General features: G+C 49.5%; 1 protein-coding gene across 1 annotated transcript; it reads right to left on the bottom strand.

Annotated features, from left to right (window-relative positions):
• Positions 1 to 180: 180 nt before the first annotated feature.
• Positions 181 to 14,409, bottom strand: Rasgrp4 (RAS guanyl releasing protein 4). Its single transcript, XM_090322991.1, has 17 exons — positions 14,322 to 14,409; positions 11,158 to 11,342; positions 10,676 to 10,792; positions 10,481 to 10,550; positions 9,181 to 9,312; positions 8,915 to 9,068; positions 8,061 to 8,132; positions 6,711 to 6,827; positions 5,657 to 5,932; positions 3,148 to 3,228; positions 2,962 to 3,066; positions 2,697 to 2,815; positions 2,409 to 2,553; positions 2,052 to 2,088; positions 1,825 to 1,959; positions 1,643 to 1,737; positions 181 to 649 (listed from the first exon to the last, which is right to left on the bottom strand). The coding sequence occupies exons 1-17, from the start codon at positions 14,342 to 14,344 to the stop codon at positions 602 to 604; spliced, it is 1,911 nt and encodes a 636-aa protein (XP_090179117.1). The 5' UTR covers positions 14,345 to 14,409; the 3' UTR covers positions 181 to 601.
• Positions 14,410 to 15,266: the final 857 nt, after the last annotated feature.

Here is a 15,266-nt window from a genome sequence, read left to right as displayed (position 1 = left end):
GGGAACAGCCAATGCAAAGGTCCTGAGGTAGGTGATTTGGAGCTTATCTGAAGAACAGCAAGGTCAGTTTAGCCACAGCAGGATGGGTAAGACATGAGAGATGTGGTCAGAAAGGTGGGGATGGGGCCCCTTTCATGGGGCTCTCTGAGGTCATTGTAAGAACTGGCTTTGACCAGTAGGTGTAGGTGGCTTCTGAGCAGGATAAAGCTGTGACCTTCCAGATCTCTCCTGTTGTGCAACCTCACAGACTGTACATCCTTCATCCTGGTCTCTCCTGATCTATGCCAACAGTCCCTGTGGCACAGGATCCAGAGCTTCAATTTGAGAGCACCAGGGAATGAGTCTTGCCTCCCACACCTTGAACTGGAAGCTTGAATGTACAAAGCCTCAGTTTCCCTGTCTGTGAAGTGGATATTAGAGAGATGGCAAAGTCTGAATGCTTCTAACACAGAACTGCACAGACTCTGCAGGGAAAACCAGTGAGACAGGAAAGAAAGAAAGAACTTTGAGGAAGAGATGATGGGTACCAAAGCTGTGTGGGTGGGGCTGAGGCAGTGCCTTTGTGGGAGGGGAGTGTGGTGAGAAAAGCCCCGGATGATGTCTAGGAATCCAGCGTGGTGGATGTCGGAACTCTTGCTGGTAAGGAGACCTGGAAGGAGGAAGACGAGGAATGAGGGGAGTAGAAGATATCTGGATAACCGTTCACTGCTGGGGCTTGGGCTTTGTCTAGATTAGAGCTAAGTGGCTGAATTTATACCTGAGCAGAGTGGAAGAGTGAAGGGTGGAATTTACTCCACTGGTATTTATTGTAGCTTCACATATGATTTGGTGATTTGCTCTGGGGCTTGAACTCAGGGGCTGAGCACTGTCCTTAGACTTTCTCAAGGTTAGCACTTGAGCCACAGCACCATTTCCAATTTTGTTATTTTTTTTCCCTATGTATGTGGTACCAAGGAATAGAACCCAGGTCTTCGTGCATGCTAGGCAAGCACTCTACCATTAGGCCAAACTCGCAGCCTATGTCCTTGAGCTTCTTTTGCTCAAGGCTAGCACTCTGCCACTTTGAGCCACAGCTGTATTTCTAGCTTTCTGGTGGTTATCTAGAGTCTCATGGATTTTTCTGCATCGGCTGGCTTTGAACCTTGATCCTCAGATCTCAGCTTCCTGAGTAGCTAGGATCACAGGTGTGAGCCACTGGAGTCCAGCTTGGTCTTATTCTTGCCTTACTCCCCGCCCTCCTTTCTTTTTCTCTCTCAAAATCTCTCAAAAACTTTAGAGCGTGGGCACTGTCCCTGAGCTCTTTTGCTCAAGGCTAGCGCGGTACCACCTTGAGCCACCACTTCTCATTTTTGAGTGTTGAACTGGAGATAAGATCTCACAGTAACTTTTCTGCCTGGGCTGGCTTTGAACCGTGATCCTCAGATCTCAGCCTCCTGAGTAGCTAAGATGACAGGTGCGAGCCACTGGTACCTGGCATGTATTGAAACTTTTATTTTCTTGTCCACATGAAAAATTTAGCCAGTGTCTGCACCCTCCCACCCAAACAAACCATCAAGGACTTTCTAGTGTTCCTAGAATCTCTCTAGGCAAATGGTCTATGTGTCTTATATGCATCAGGGTTGGGGGCGTGGTGCCTCCTCACCATTTCAGACACCCAAGAAGACTGTGAAGACTCTGTCTGCGTCCAAGCATGGCGATGGTGGCTTCCAGTGTTAGGGTCCAGCTGTCCCTGGGAGCCTGGGTAAAAGCCAATGAGTGGGAGAGATATTATAGGATGGACCCCAACCAGCAGGCTTTCCCAGGGTTGCTCCATCCGGGTCTTACCACGGCTGGCAGGAGGAATTGGCATGGGTGGAATCGGGGCTTCCTGGACACCCATGTCACCCTTGGCCCCTGATCTCTTCTTACATTCCACCTTCACCTGGTCTTTGCAGTGTCTGTGACAGCACAGTCCACAGTCTAGGGAGCGAGGAGGGAGCAGTTAATGTCTTTATCCTCCCAGCCTGCAGGTTCCTATGTCCCTCTCACTCAAGGCTACCCCACTTACTTACCCTGACAGCGGTAGCCTTGTTTGGTGACCCCCCAGAGCTGGGGAGGGAAGAGGAGAATGGGTTACCCAGGCCTCTGGGGAGGAAGCTACAAGGTTTTGAAAATTCTCAAGACTCCTTTTGCTCAAGATGGGTACTCTGCAACTTGAATCACCCCCCCAACTTCTGGCTTTTTTGGGTAGTTCATTGAAGATAAGAGTCTCCCGGAATTTCCTGCTGGGCAGGCTTTGAACTGAGATCCTCAGATCTCAGCCTCCCTGAGTAGCTGGGATTACAGATCTGAGCACTGACTGAATTAGGAAAACATCTGAGTTAACAGGGCGATGTGGACCCAGGGAGATAATGGGGCAGAGGCCTTACTATGCCGCTGCAGCTGTAACAGAAGGCCGGCTTGCAGAAGGAAACCTCATGGAAGCTGTGCAGGGAGGCCAGGCCCAGCTTGGAGCAGGTGGCACTGGCGTGGAGCAGGTACTTTGTCAGCTCCTCTCTGCTGAAGGAGCCACTCCTGGGGACAAAGACAGGGCTCAGCACAACCAGCCCCCCCTCCCAGACACGACGAGGCACACCATCTCTTGGCAGTCCCGTTCCTGGGTCTGGGGGGTGAAGGAGGGGGGGAGAGGAGGAAACTGAGGAGTCAGGGATACTTACCCCTGACAAGGAGGAGGGTGAAGCCCTCGGCAGGCGAAGGGGAAGTTGCCTGAAAGGCGCTCAAAGTCCTCTTGAGAGATGGTACCATGGCCTTCTGGATCGAAATTCTTGAACACGGACTTGAGAGGCACATGGAGGGAAGAGGAAGGTCAAGGTCTCCAAGTCTAGCCCCAAGTCCTCGGGGGCCCCTCTTGTCAGCTTAGGCAGAGATACCTGTCCTCTCCTGGCAACTCTTTACCAGGCCCTAGAAGCCACCCCCTCTCACCTCAACCAGCTGCTCCACGTGGAGACCCAAGGTAGTCTGGTCTGGCTTGGGTGTCACACCTGGAGCCCATTCCACTACCAGAGGGGCTTTGAAAGGGGACAGGGACTGAAAGGGGACAAAAGGGCACAGTTAGTTGAGCACAGACTTATCAGGGGGCGTACATTCCCTCCAGGGGCTGGGTCTTACCAGGTTCTTGGGACAGCGGGGCTCCCGGGCATAAGAGAGCTCATAGATTTCCTCCTCGGTGTAGAAGAGATCCAGGGAGAGCTGGGGGTGGGGTGGGCAGAGTGTTAGGGAGCCTCCTTGTCTGTCGCCATCCTGCTACTTAGATCCTCTGTCCCTGCCTGGACCTCATTTCTCATCACCAAGCTAGGATTACAGGTGTGAGCCAGCAACGTGCGGCTTGGAAGGATGAACTTGTTGCAATTGTGTTAAGAGGGAGGGGTGGGATGATGGGGACACACTAGTATGTACACGTGGATAAGACCCAATAAGACCCCTTCCCCTTGCACAAACATAAAATGGTGTACAAACAAAAACTTCCTACTTTAAAATGACTCCCATGCTTGCCATTTTTACATCAGGCCTGCTCAATGTTGCAACCTGAAAATGCAACTTTATTTCTTTTTTTTTGCTAGTCCTGGGGCTTGAACTCAGGGCCTGAACACTATTCCTGAGTTTCTTTCCTTCTTTTCTCTTTTTCTTTCTTTCTTTCTTTCTTTTTTTTTTCTTTTTTGTGGGTTATGGGGCTTGAACTTGGCCTGGGCACTGTCCCTGAGCTCTTCAGCTCAAGACTACCACCCTACAATGGAGCCAAACCCCAATTCTTGCTTTCTAGAGATTAACTGGAGATAAGAGTCTCAGGTCCTTTTGTGCCCAAGCTGGCTTTGAACTTTGATCCTCAGATCTCAGCCTCCTGAGTAGCTAGGGTTACAGGCGTGAGCCACTGCGCCCAGTGAGAACTTTATAATCTTAGGCTCCATGGTCCTTAAAAAGTCCAATCTATGGGGGAGGGGGAAGGGAAATGGGGACCATGACATGTGAAAGGGTATCAATGTGTGGGAATTAAGGCACCATTTATCTGGCAAATATCATGTAACCCTTCTATTAATTACAATAAAAATATATTTAAAAAAAATCCAATCTAGGGCTGGGAGTTTGGCCTAGTGGTAGAGTGCTTGCCTAGCATGCACAAAGACCTGGGTTTGATTCCTCAGTGTCACATACATTAAAAAAAAAAAGCCGGAAGTGGTGCTGTGGCTCAAGCGGTAGAGCTCTAGCCTTGAGAAAGTCCAAGGACAGTGCTCAGGCCCTGAGTTCAAGCCCCAGGACTGGGAAAAAAAAAGTCCAATCTATAAGTCTCCAGGTGAACAACAGCCTGAATCCTAGTTCTAATCCTCAGGACTTGTCATACAGGCTACCACATGAACACACAGGGCTTTGAAGCTGACCTGCCAGGATTCAAATGCCAGTTTTTGTCCTGTGGGGGAAGTAGGTAAGCCACATCATCTCTCTAGCCTTCCATCCGTCCCAGTTGGCAGAATGGGCACAAACAGTGCCCACATACTAGGCTTGTGAGGTGCAATGAGAGGGTTTAACATGATGCCTGGCACCAGCAAATGATCAATAATCAGGTCTTGGGTTTTTGTTTAAACTTGGATGTTTGAACTTGTTGGCATACCTCAAAACAGTAGGTACTTGCGTCAGATGGACCCTAGCCATCTAAATTCTATCAAACCATATGTCATCCATCCCCTCTTCCTCCTCCTCCTCCTTCATTGTTTTGTCAGTTGTGGGGCTTGAACTCAGGGCCTGGACATTGTCCCTGAGCTCTTTTGCTCAAGGATAGTGCTCTACCACATTGAGCCACAGGGCCACTTCTAATTTTCGGGTGGTTAATTGGAGATAAAAGTCTCACAGACTTTTCTGCTCAGGCTGGCTTTGTGTTTGTTTTTTGTTTTGTTTTGTTTTGTTTCGGTAGGTTGTGGGACTTGAGTTCTGCGCCTGGGCATTGTCCCTGAGTTCTCCAGGCTACTGTCCTACCCCTTGAGCCACAGTACCACTTCCAGAGGTTTTCTGGTGTTTAATTGGAGATTAGAGTCTCTCAGACTTTAGTGCCTGGGCCGGCTTTGAACCTTGATCCTCAAGATCTCAGCCTCCTTAGTAGCTAGGATTACAGGTGTGAGCCATTGTGCCTAGCTTCAGGCTGGCTTTGAACCATGATCATCAGATCTCAGCGTCCTGAGTAGTGAGAATTACAGGTGTGAGCCACCAGCACCTGGTCCATCCATCCATCCATCCATCCATCCATCTTCTATCTATCCATCCACCCACCCATCCGTCTTCTATCTAGATCCATCTATATCTTCTATCCATTCATCCATCTAGCTTCTGTCCATCTCTCTACTATCATCTATCCATCCTTGAGCTTGCTAAGCAAGTGCTTTACCACTTGGGCCATGTTCCCAGACCCCAGATTATTTTGTAACTATTTCAACCACTGCCTGAAGTGGGTCCTGTTATATTGTTACATTACAGAGATAGGAACTGAGAGTTTAGTGACTTGTTAAAGTTTACCCAGCTAGCTAGCCCCTGAAAAGCTCTGGCTTCAAAAAGCTCGTGAGTTCCAGTGCGATCCTGCCCACCAAGACTCAAAGTCTTGGTCTTCCCAGGTTGTGCTGGGCCAGCCACTCACTGTGAGTAGGTGCAGCAGGTCCTCATTGGCACTGCATGGGGGGTGCTGTCTCTGGAGGGCTGCCAGCTCCTGTAGTCTCAGGTAGAGGCTGTTCAGCTTGGGCAGGTGCAGGCGGCCATCGGGTAACCTGTCAGGCTGAGCCTCATGCAGAGACACCAGGTCCTTAAGATGCACGCCCAGTACAGGCAGCCGGAAGCCCGTGCAGCCAGCCCAGGTACGGCGGTAACGTGCATAGTTGTTGCAAGAGGCCAGCAGCTCAGTCAGTTCCTGCAGGGCCTGTGTGTGAGGGGCACGCTGTGGGCCATGGATGCTTCTCCAAGTAGAGTAGCCTAACTTACCTGCAGGCTCCAGAACCCCAGGGACCTGTTGCCTTTGGGATACACCCCAAATCCCTCTAGATCCACACATCTTCCCCAAATTTATGTTTCTCTTAAGTCTCCATCCCAGAGAGTCCCCTTTCTCCCTTCTTGAGGTTCCAGAGCCCCTAGATGATGGTTAGGAGTTTTAGTGTGGTGTTTTGGGGCTACCAACCATTTGGAACTTTATATTTGTTGTTGTTTTGTGCCTATACTTGGGCTTAATCTCAGAGCTTCACACTTTCACTTGGCTCTCCCCCCTCAAGGCTCTATGGCGTTCTATGACTCTATCTCTATTAATGGCTTTTTAATTAAAAAAAATGTTATTCTAAAGGTGATGTATAGAGGGGTTACAGTAACCTAAGTCAGGTAAGTAGTACATTTCTTTTTGGACAATGTTATTCCTTCTCTCTCCCCACCCCCCTATTTTTCACTACTGTCCTACCCACAATTTATATAGTTCAGTTCCCAAATAGTGTCTAGTGAGTACCACTGTTGCATTGATTCACTCTTTGTCCCTCCATGTCTGTGGCCCCTCCTCTCCCCCCCCAAAGGCAAATCACTAACCGCCTTTTGATTGGAGATACGAATCTCAAATGTCTGCCCAGGCTGGCTGCCTCCTGAGTAGCTGGGATTACAGGCATGAGCCATGGGTACCTGGCTCACTTGGAAGTTTAGGTAGGGTGATGGGGATTCACCTTGGTACTGTCAGGGCTCAGGTGAGTATGGGAGTCCTTGAGTCTGGAGATGGCACTATGACACAGGCCTCCGGTGACGGCCATTAGCGTGTTGAAATTCTGCAGGTGGCGAAGCCTCTAGGAAGAGCAGAGATGTCAGCAATGTGGGCATCACGGGCTAGGCAGGGCAGAGGGTTAAAATGGCACCATTTTACCGTAGCATTGGGTGGCTGTGGGTCATGGGACAGGTGAGAGGAGGTGGGTGTGCAGGGCAGGAGATGGACTACAAGTCAGGGATCTATGGTGTGTGTGGGGGGGGGAGAATAGACAGATGTGGAGCATTCGGACAGATGTGAGTGAGGGATTGTGTGTCACATTTCTCTGAGAGCCAAACAGATGAAGAGAAGGCATGGAGCTAGCCAGCTGCCAGTGGATCACGCCTATTGTCCTAGCTACTCAGGAGGCTGAGCTCTGAGGATCACAGTTTGAAGACAGCTTGGGCAGTATAGCTCATGAGATTTTTTTTTTTTTTTGCCGGTCCTGGGGTTTGAACTCAGGGCCTAGGCACTATCCTTGGACACGTTTTGTTCAAGGCTAGTGCTCTGCCACTTGAGCCACAGCGCCACTTCCGTTTTTTTTCTTTCTTTCTGTATATATGGTACTGAAGAATCGAACCCAGGGCTTCATGCATGCTGGGCGAGAACTCTACCACTAGGTTATGATCCAGGCTCATGAGGTTTATCTCCAATGAGCCAGCAAAAAGCTGCAAGTGGAGCTGTGGCTCAAGTACTAAATCTCCAGCCTTGAGCCAAAAGAAAAAGCCCAAAGACAGTACCCAGGCTCTGAATTCAAGCCTCAGGATGAGCACAAAAAGGAGGATGAATAAGATGACAAAGAAGAGGAGAGGAGCTGGGAACCCTTAGAGGCAAATGTGGAGAAGTTAGTAAGATGAATGACAAATATGGGGTCAGTCCCTCAGTCTTCCCTTTTCCAAACTTGAGGGACAGGGAAAGCCTCAGGACAGTAGAGAAGGTGCTCAGGCTAAGCGCAGATGCTGGAACCTCAGGATCTAAGGGGCCCAGTAAAAGGAAGAAAGTGAGGGAAGGCGTGGCCTGCGTGGAAATACGCAAAGGGGCGTGGCCACCGGGCCGTAGGGCTTCCCTTTTCCCAGAAGGGAGGGGGGAGGAAGGAAGGACGGTGACGCAATGGGGCGTGGCCAGGGTGAGACCAGCTCAGAGTGTGATGGTGTGGGCGGGGCCAGGGAGGAACTGGTCTGTTGGTGTCCAGGGGCCTGAAGGAGAAGGGTCAGGTAACTGCACCACACAAGTGCCCACAATGCAAACAACCCCAAGAAAGTAGGGCAGGCCTTACCTGAGCCACGAGAATGAACTTTTCCAGCACCTGTGCACGCTGTGCAGGCCCAGGACGGCTGAGTACCATGACCTGCACCCAGCGGGACACACTGTTACTCAGACCCACAGAACCTTCCAGAGCCGGCGAGTCTCGCACAGAGCCTTGTAAAACGTAGCCTCGCAGGTCCTGCGGCTGGGGGAGAGGTGAGAGTTAGGGTCCCCATCAAATAACCCCCCCCCCCAGCAGTCATGACCTCTGGTGTCTTAGACTGCTACATGTCCCTGTCACTATGGTGGTCCTTTCCCATCTCAGGAGAAATGTTTAAATGAAGCCAGGTTCGATTCTGAACCGTATAGTTTTGCTTTTGTGTGTGCTGGTCCTGGAGCTTGCACTTGAGCACTGTCTCTGAGCTTTTGTGCTCAAGATTGGTGCTCTACCTCTTGAGGCACAGCCCCACTTGTGTCTTTTTGATGATTTATTGGAGATCAAAGTCTCACAGACTTTCCTACCCAGGCTGGCTTTGAACTGGGATCCTCAGATCTCAGCTTCTTGAGTAGCTAGGATTACAGGTGTGAATTACCAGTCTCTGCCTTTGTCGTAAGCATTTTTAAAATGAGACCTTTCATTCCTCCAGCCACTTGATGAACTATTATGACCCTTAGTTTATAAATGAATCCCAGTGACATTAAGATACTAGTTACCCAGGTAAGAAGGAGCTGATGGGATTTGAACCCAGGGGCTCTGCGTTCATTCAGCTTAACTCATTTTCGTGGAGCCTCTGGCTGCTAAATTTGACAGTTTAAGAGCTTGCCTATGCAAGCACCCCTGCATCTGTGCCCTGATTGAGGAGGCGCGTAGAGAGGGATTCTCACCGTGATAGCCTGGAAGGACCGGAACTCTAAGTATGTGAGATGCTGAGCCAGCTCCTCTGTCTCCAGGTGGTCGAAAAGCAAGGACACTTTACGCTTTTTGCCCAGGCCTGGGCTGCTCATGAGAGGAGGGGGGCCAGGGCCACCAGGGCTCAGGCTGGGAATGAAGAGGACTAGGATATTGAAATAGCTCAGAGTTCAATGTCTGGGGGGTGGGGAGAAAGGTGGCAGGATAGGGGAACAAGGAAGAGGGCATGAGGCTGACTCACAGGTGGGTGGCATCCCCCAGGTTCCTTTGGGCAGAGGTCCCCTCCTGGGCCACTTTGTTCCAGAAGCGACCTATGACTTCTTCTAGCTGGGGCTCCTGGTGCAAAGCTTCTGGATGCTTGTTCAGCCAGTATCTGCCAGTGGTTTAGATCATGGTGAGACTGCAGTGGGGGAGGTCACTACAGGGGTCTTGAGCTGAAGATTCTGTAGGCACTGGGTTATAGATCTCTCTCTGTCTCTGTCTCTCTGTCTATCTGTCTCTCTGTCTCTCTCTCTCTCTCTCTGTGATCTTTGGAAGTCAGGATTTGGAGGTGTGGCCAGGATGGGACAATCTCTAAGATAAATTGAGTTTCTTTTTGCTTCTGTCTCTCTTTTTTTTTTCTTCTCTCCCCTATCCACCTAAACTTTTTCATTATTATTATTATTATTATTTTTGTGGGTCATGGGACTTGAACTCAGTCTGGGCACTGTCCCTGAGCTCTTCAGCTCAAGGCTACCACCCTACCCTTGAGCCAATCTCCCCTTCCCCTTTTTCTAGAGGTTAATCGGAGATAAGGCTCTCAGGTTCTTTTGTGCCTGGGCTGGCTTTGAACCTTGATCCTCAGATCTCAGCCTCCTGAGTAGCTAGGATTAGCTGAGATTACTTTTGTGTCTCATCACATCCAGCCCCAAGTTTGAGGTTTCTCTCTGCACATGGGGTGGGTGAAATCTTTGGAAGATGGACATGAAAATCTCTTAGAAGTAGGATTGTAGGGTGGTGGGGGGGGGTTTGAAGAAGCAGACTGGGGTGAGATTTTTTTGTTTGTTTGCCATTCTGGGGCTTGAACTCAGGGCCTGAGCACTGTCCTTGGATTTTCTCAAGGCTAGAGCTCTACCACTTGAACTACAGCACCACTTCCAGATTTTTCTAGGTATGTGGTACCAAGGAATCACACCCAGGTCTTTGTGTATACCAGGCAAGCACCCTACCACTAGGCCAAACTCCCTGCCCCACGGGTGAAATTTTTGAGAACAGAATGAAGCAGTACTAGGAGTTTGTGAGAACTAGTGGGTGGGGGGGGGGACCGTTAGAGCTGGAAGTCTCTTGATCTGGTCGGGAGAGAGTCTTTGGGATCTGGTTGGGGAATCTCAAAGAAGTGAGATTCTAAAGAGCAGAGGTGGGGGGGTCTGAGGAACTAAGGCAGGGATGTCTTAGATTTTGATTCTGGGTGGGTCTGTGGGGGAACTGGGTTGGGGAGTCTGAGAGAGATCTTTTGGGTAGGAGTCTTGGGTATAGGATTGAGGGTTTGGGCCTGGGCCTACCTGACTAGATAGCAGATCTGCAGCTGTCTCTGCTGCTGTGTGTCTTCTGTGGCCTTCTGGTATCTGAGTTCTGGTCAAGGCTTTTTTATTTTAGTACCCCAGCTTGCCCTCTCCTCCTGTTCCTATCTCCCAGGCACCCACATGGGTTGTCCCCCTCCGCCCCCCCCCCCCCCCGCCATCCACAGCTTACAATACTGGGAGGATATGAAGTCAGCAGACGGGCAGCAAACTCCACAGAAGGTAGTACCCAGTTGTGCATAGCCAGCACCATATTGAGAATGTGGTCCCCGCGGCGTAGGCTGCCAGTTGAGTCTGAGATTAAGAAGGTTTCCATCGAAATGACTTCTGGGCAATGGATTGACAGCTTGTAGGACTGGATGGACTGCCTGACTCTAATGCCAACTCTACCAGTAACGCCCAGCGTGCGCTTGAGCAGACAATAGAACATGTTTATGCCCTGGTTTCCTTATCTGTGCCAAACTTGGGCAAGCACTGCACCTTCCTCTTCTTGTTGAACAGAGCTTTCTACCTCACTCACTTCAGAAGAAAACAAATACAGGTGTTTGTCTTATCCATAAAGATTCAGCATCATTCCATGTACATTTTCTGCGCCTGCTAGCTGAGAAAGGAAAATGCATGGTTGGATGGGCAGGCTGGCCAGGGCCAGGGACACTCACCAAACGACTGGATGCATTTCTCCAGCAGCTCGTCTTCGCTGCAGCTGTTCTCACTTAGCACACCCAGAGTCATGGAAGCCATGACCTTGCTGATTTCTCGAGGACTGGGGCAGGTCTTGTGGCGTCGGGCTGGTCGGAGCCGCCCTTGCCCTCCTGTCTTCACGGAGCATTCCTGATGAGACTTCCTGTGGGCATAGTCCCTCAGCAAGGATTCATGGGTATGCCTTTTTTGTTGTTGTTTCGTTGTGAGACTTGAACTCTGGGCCTGGGCACTATCCCTGAGCTCTTCAGCTCAAGGCTACCATCCCACCCCTTGAGGGCTACTTCCAGTTTTCTGGTGGTTAATTGGAGATAAGAGTCTCATGGTCTTTTTAGTGCCCAAGCTGGCTTCAAACCACGATCCTCAGATCTCAGCCTTCTGAGAGGATTACAGGCGTGAGCCATCACTCCCAGCTTTTTTTTTTTTTTTTGGTGGGGGGGGTTGGTTGTGGGGCTTGAACTCTGGGCTTGGGCTCTGTGCCTGAGCTCTTCAGCTCAAGGCTACCACTTTGAGCTCAACTCAAGGCTCTACCACTTTGACCCACAGCATCACTTCTGGTTTTCTGGTGGTTAATTGGAGATAAGACTCTCACGGTACTTTCATTTGTGTCTGGGCTGGCTTTGAACCACGATCCTCAGATCTAGCCTTCTGAGTAGCCAGGATCACCTGTACCCAGCTGTGGGTGTGGCTTTCTTTGGGCAAACCCTCAGGATATCTCTTAACCCAAATTCCTTAAGACACTATGAAAGAACTCTCCTACAAGTAATATCCTAAGGTTCTTCCTGTACTACTAGAGACTCAAGGAAGAACCCCCCCCCAGGAATAGTCTACATCCTCAGGGGATCAAGGAAGTCCCCAGAAAGTAATTCTGGGGTCCTTAGTAAATGACCCTCCGAGAAACTGAAGATCTCCTTCCTCCAAGCAATGCTTTCATACTCCTCTTGATAAATACAGTCCCTAGGCCTCATGAGAGACTTCCTGTTGACATAGTCCTGCTGAGATTTTTGTCCTGATACCTCAGGAAGTCAAAGAAGAGAACCCCTAAGATCATTCCCTGAGGAATGACACAGAGAGTTGGTCCCTCTGACTCTGTAGTTCACTTGTTTCTTATTTTTGTCTTTTGTTGTTTTTGTTGGTTGTGGGGCTTGAACTCTGGGCCTGGGCTCTGTCTCTGAGCTCTTCAGCTCAAGGCTAGCACTCTACCACTTTGAGCCACAGCACCACTTCCAGTTTTCTGGTGGTTCATTGGAGATAAGAGTCTCAGGGGTGACTTTGAACTACAATCCTCAGATCTCAGCCTCCTGAGTAGCTAGGATTACAGGTGTGAGCCACTGGTAGTTCACCTATTTATTTATTTATTTTAATTGTTTTTCCTCCTCAACCCAGACAGCATGAAAAGAGACTCAGGCTGTCAGGCCCCTGGAAGCAAATCTTTCCCCTTCACCCTCTACTTGATCTCCATATTGTATTAAGTTTTTAGTCCCTTCCCTAAGTGGATATTTTGCAGAACCTAGGGTCATAGCCTTCATTCTAGGTCCTTCAATTTTGGAGCCCAAAGAGGAAGTACCAATGTGCAATGGCCTCTCTAGGTCTCCTCAGAGCTAGGCAGGGTCCCTGGGGCCACAGCAGCCTCAATGAAAATTTAAAAATAAATTTTCACTCTGCTCTATGCCTCCCTAGGCTCCATTTCCAAGTGGAGAACAAAGGAGGAGAAACTGAGATCCAGAGCCAGACAAAACTGGGTTTGACAAATTTCTGTTGGCTCTGTGACTTTTTTTTTTTTTTTTTTGGTGTGTGAGTCATTTGTTTTCTTTAGTCGCCATTGGTCTCACATGAAAAATGAGGGTCATCTTTGAACCTTTCTCAGAATTTTTTTTTTTTTTATGATCAAGCAATGCCTGGCTCCTTAGCAGTTCTAAGTAATAGATTTGATTTGCTCAGGCTGATAAGTGGCCCAGATGTGGAAAAGCTGAGTTCAAGTGACAGAGAATAAAAAGGGATGGGGAAGACTAGAAGCCAAGCCTGCAGCTGTATATATATGTGTGTGTGTGTGTGTGTGTGTGTGTGTGTGTGTGTGTGTGTGAATTTACCAAGAGGGCAACCCCATGACAAAGGTGCCACCATGTTTTGCCTGGCACATCTTGGTTCAATATATGGATATTGAATATCATTGACTAATAGCAAGCATTTACTGACTGCTGACTGATCATTAAACGGGTCAGTGATTCTCCACAACTGGCATCAATGGTACTGCCAAGGAATTGATATAAATATAGACTCACAGGCCCAACCTAGATCTACGGAATCTGAAACATCAGGGATGAGTCCAGCAAGTTTCAGTGTGTGTGTGTGTGTGTGTGTGTGTGTGTGTGTGACATGTGTTTCAAAGTTCCCAATCACTGATCTAGACTAACTTGACTAAAAACTTACAATATGACAACTCTATTATTACAAGAAAAAGACAGCAGAGCAACTGAGGAACTTAACTAAGATCGCACAAGAAATGCAGTGGCCAGTGTTCCACAAACTGTTGAATAGTCTCGGAAAGGACCCCAGGACCCATCCACTTATCAGAATCATGTTGGGAGCAGAGGTGGGGGAGGGCTGAAAGAGTTACCTAGGCTGGGAACCCAGCACCCTCTGTCCCCTGTGTGGAAAAGAGGGCAAGCATACCTAGGAATTCCTCCCAACGCCTCCTGGCATAGGCAGCTACCTGGCCCTTACCTGCCGACTGCCGGGCAGCCCCCTGTGGTGTCTGGGGCAGCCAGGAGTGTGTTAAGAGCTTCCATCACTCTTTGTTCCCTGGGTCCTGAAGGAGGCCTAAGAGTTCCCAGTCTAGTGGGAGGGAGGTGGGCAGTGAGTATGATTAGAGACAAGTTAGACCCCAAGGGAGATGAGAGACACCCCGCTGTGGGAGCTGGGGTGGAAAGCAGAAGGACAGGGGGAAAAGATTCAGGGTAACTCAATTCCAAACAGGAATTTAACCCAATGTGAGGGATCCAGACATCCTAGCCCCTCCTAAGTATCTCCCCCCACACCCCCAACCTTCCTGAGGACTTGCTGTTGGCCTCTGGGGTGAAGGTAGTGTGTGAGTGTGTGTGTGTGTGTGTGTGGTGTGTCTTACCTCTTGCTGTCTTTCCTGTTCATGCTTCCTCGGGGAGGGGGTCCTTGTGGGACTGGGGTTCAGCTCCTCCCCTTCAAGGGTGCTCCTGCTTCTCAACCCCTTGGGAGCTGGGGCCTCTGAGCTTGGGAAGGAAAGAGGAACTGCCCCTCCCCACCCACCCTCAGGCCAGAGGGAAGGAAGAGGCTGGGGAGAGACCAAAGGCTCCCTCCCCCACTTGGGGATCCCTGCAGTCTGAGGTTTCCGGTGCTGCTACCAGCACATTCACCCCCACCCTGCCCCCAGCCCAGCCGGCTGTCTATCTCCCTATCTTTTTGTCTTGAGATTGTCACTATCACACTTCAATAAAAGCAGGGCTTTTTTTTTTTTAAGTATGACTAATATTTCTGTAAAAACACACTCACAAAATAATTTCTCTCTGGGCATACTCATGCATATGAAACACTAAGGTTCATTTCCAGAGTGCTGGGATTACAGGTGGGAATCACCATACCTGGCTTAAAGGGTATTACTTGTAACCTGGAAAACATTTCAGTTTCTTGTTCTTTTTGCCAGTCCTGGGGCTTGAACTCATGGCCTGAGCACTGTCCTTGGGCTTTTTCAAGGCTATAGCTCTACCACTTGAGCCACAGCACCACTTTCAGCCCTTTCTTTGTATGTGGTAACGAGGAATTGAACCCAGGACTTCGTGCATGCTAGGCAAGCACCCTACCACTAGGCCAAACTCTTTCCTTGGAGCACTTTCTGTAGCATCTACTGTACCCCATGCACTGCTATGAGTTCTCAGATATTAGTTCAATGTGCTCTAATCTTATTACAATAATTTGACAAGGAGGTAAACTTCCTGGAAGTCCCACATACACATTCTGTTTCTATTAGGCAGGAGTGATGGGTATTACATGCTAGTTAAGCTTCATCGGAACTGTTGCCTGTGAGGTTTATGTGTAT

Source organism: Megascapheus bottae, chromosome 31 (genome assembly GCF_031878675.1).
Source record: "Megascapheus bottae isolate mThoBot1 chromosome 31, mThoBot2.hap1, whole genome shotgun sequence".
NCBI lineage: Eukaryota > Metazoa > Chordata > Mammalia > Rodentia > Geomyidae > Megascapheus > Megascapheus bottae.
Note: the sequence above shows the minus strand (reverse complement) of the source record. Positions and strands in the feature narration are given on the sequence as shown.

Bases quoted from the DNA above. Each gene is read 5' to 3' on its own strand.
- Rasgrp4 (XM_090322991.1), bottom strand. From the start codon at position 14,344: ATGAACAGGAAAGACAGCAAGAG. The intron at 8,133-8,914 runs GTGAGAATCCCT...CGCTGGGTGCAG, and splicing joins GGTCCTTCCAGGCTATCACG to GTCATGGTACTCAGCCGTCC. The intron at 5,933-6,710 runs GTGAATCCCCAT...CCTCACACACAG, and splicing joins TGAGCCCTGACAGTACCAAG to GCCCTGCAGGAACTGACTGA.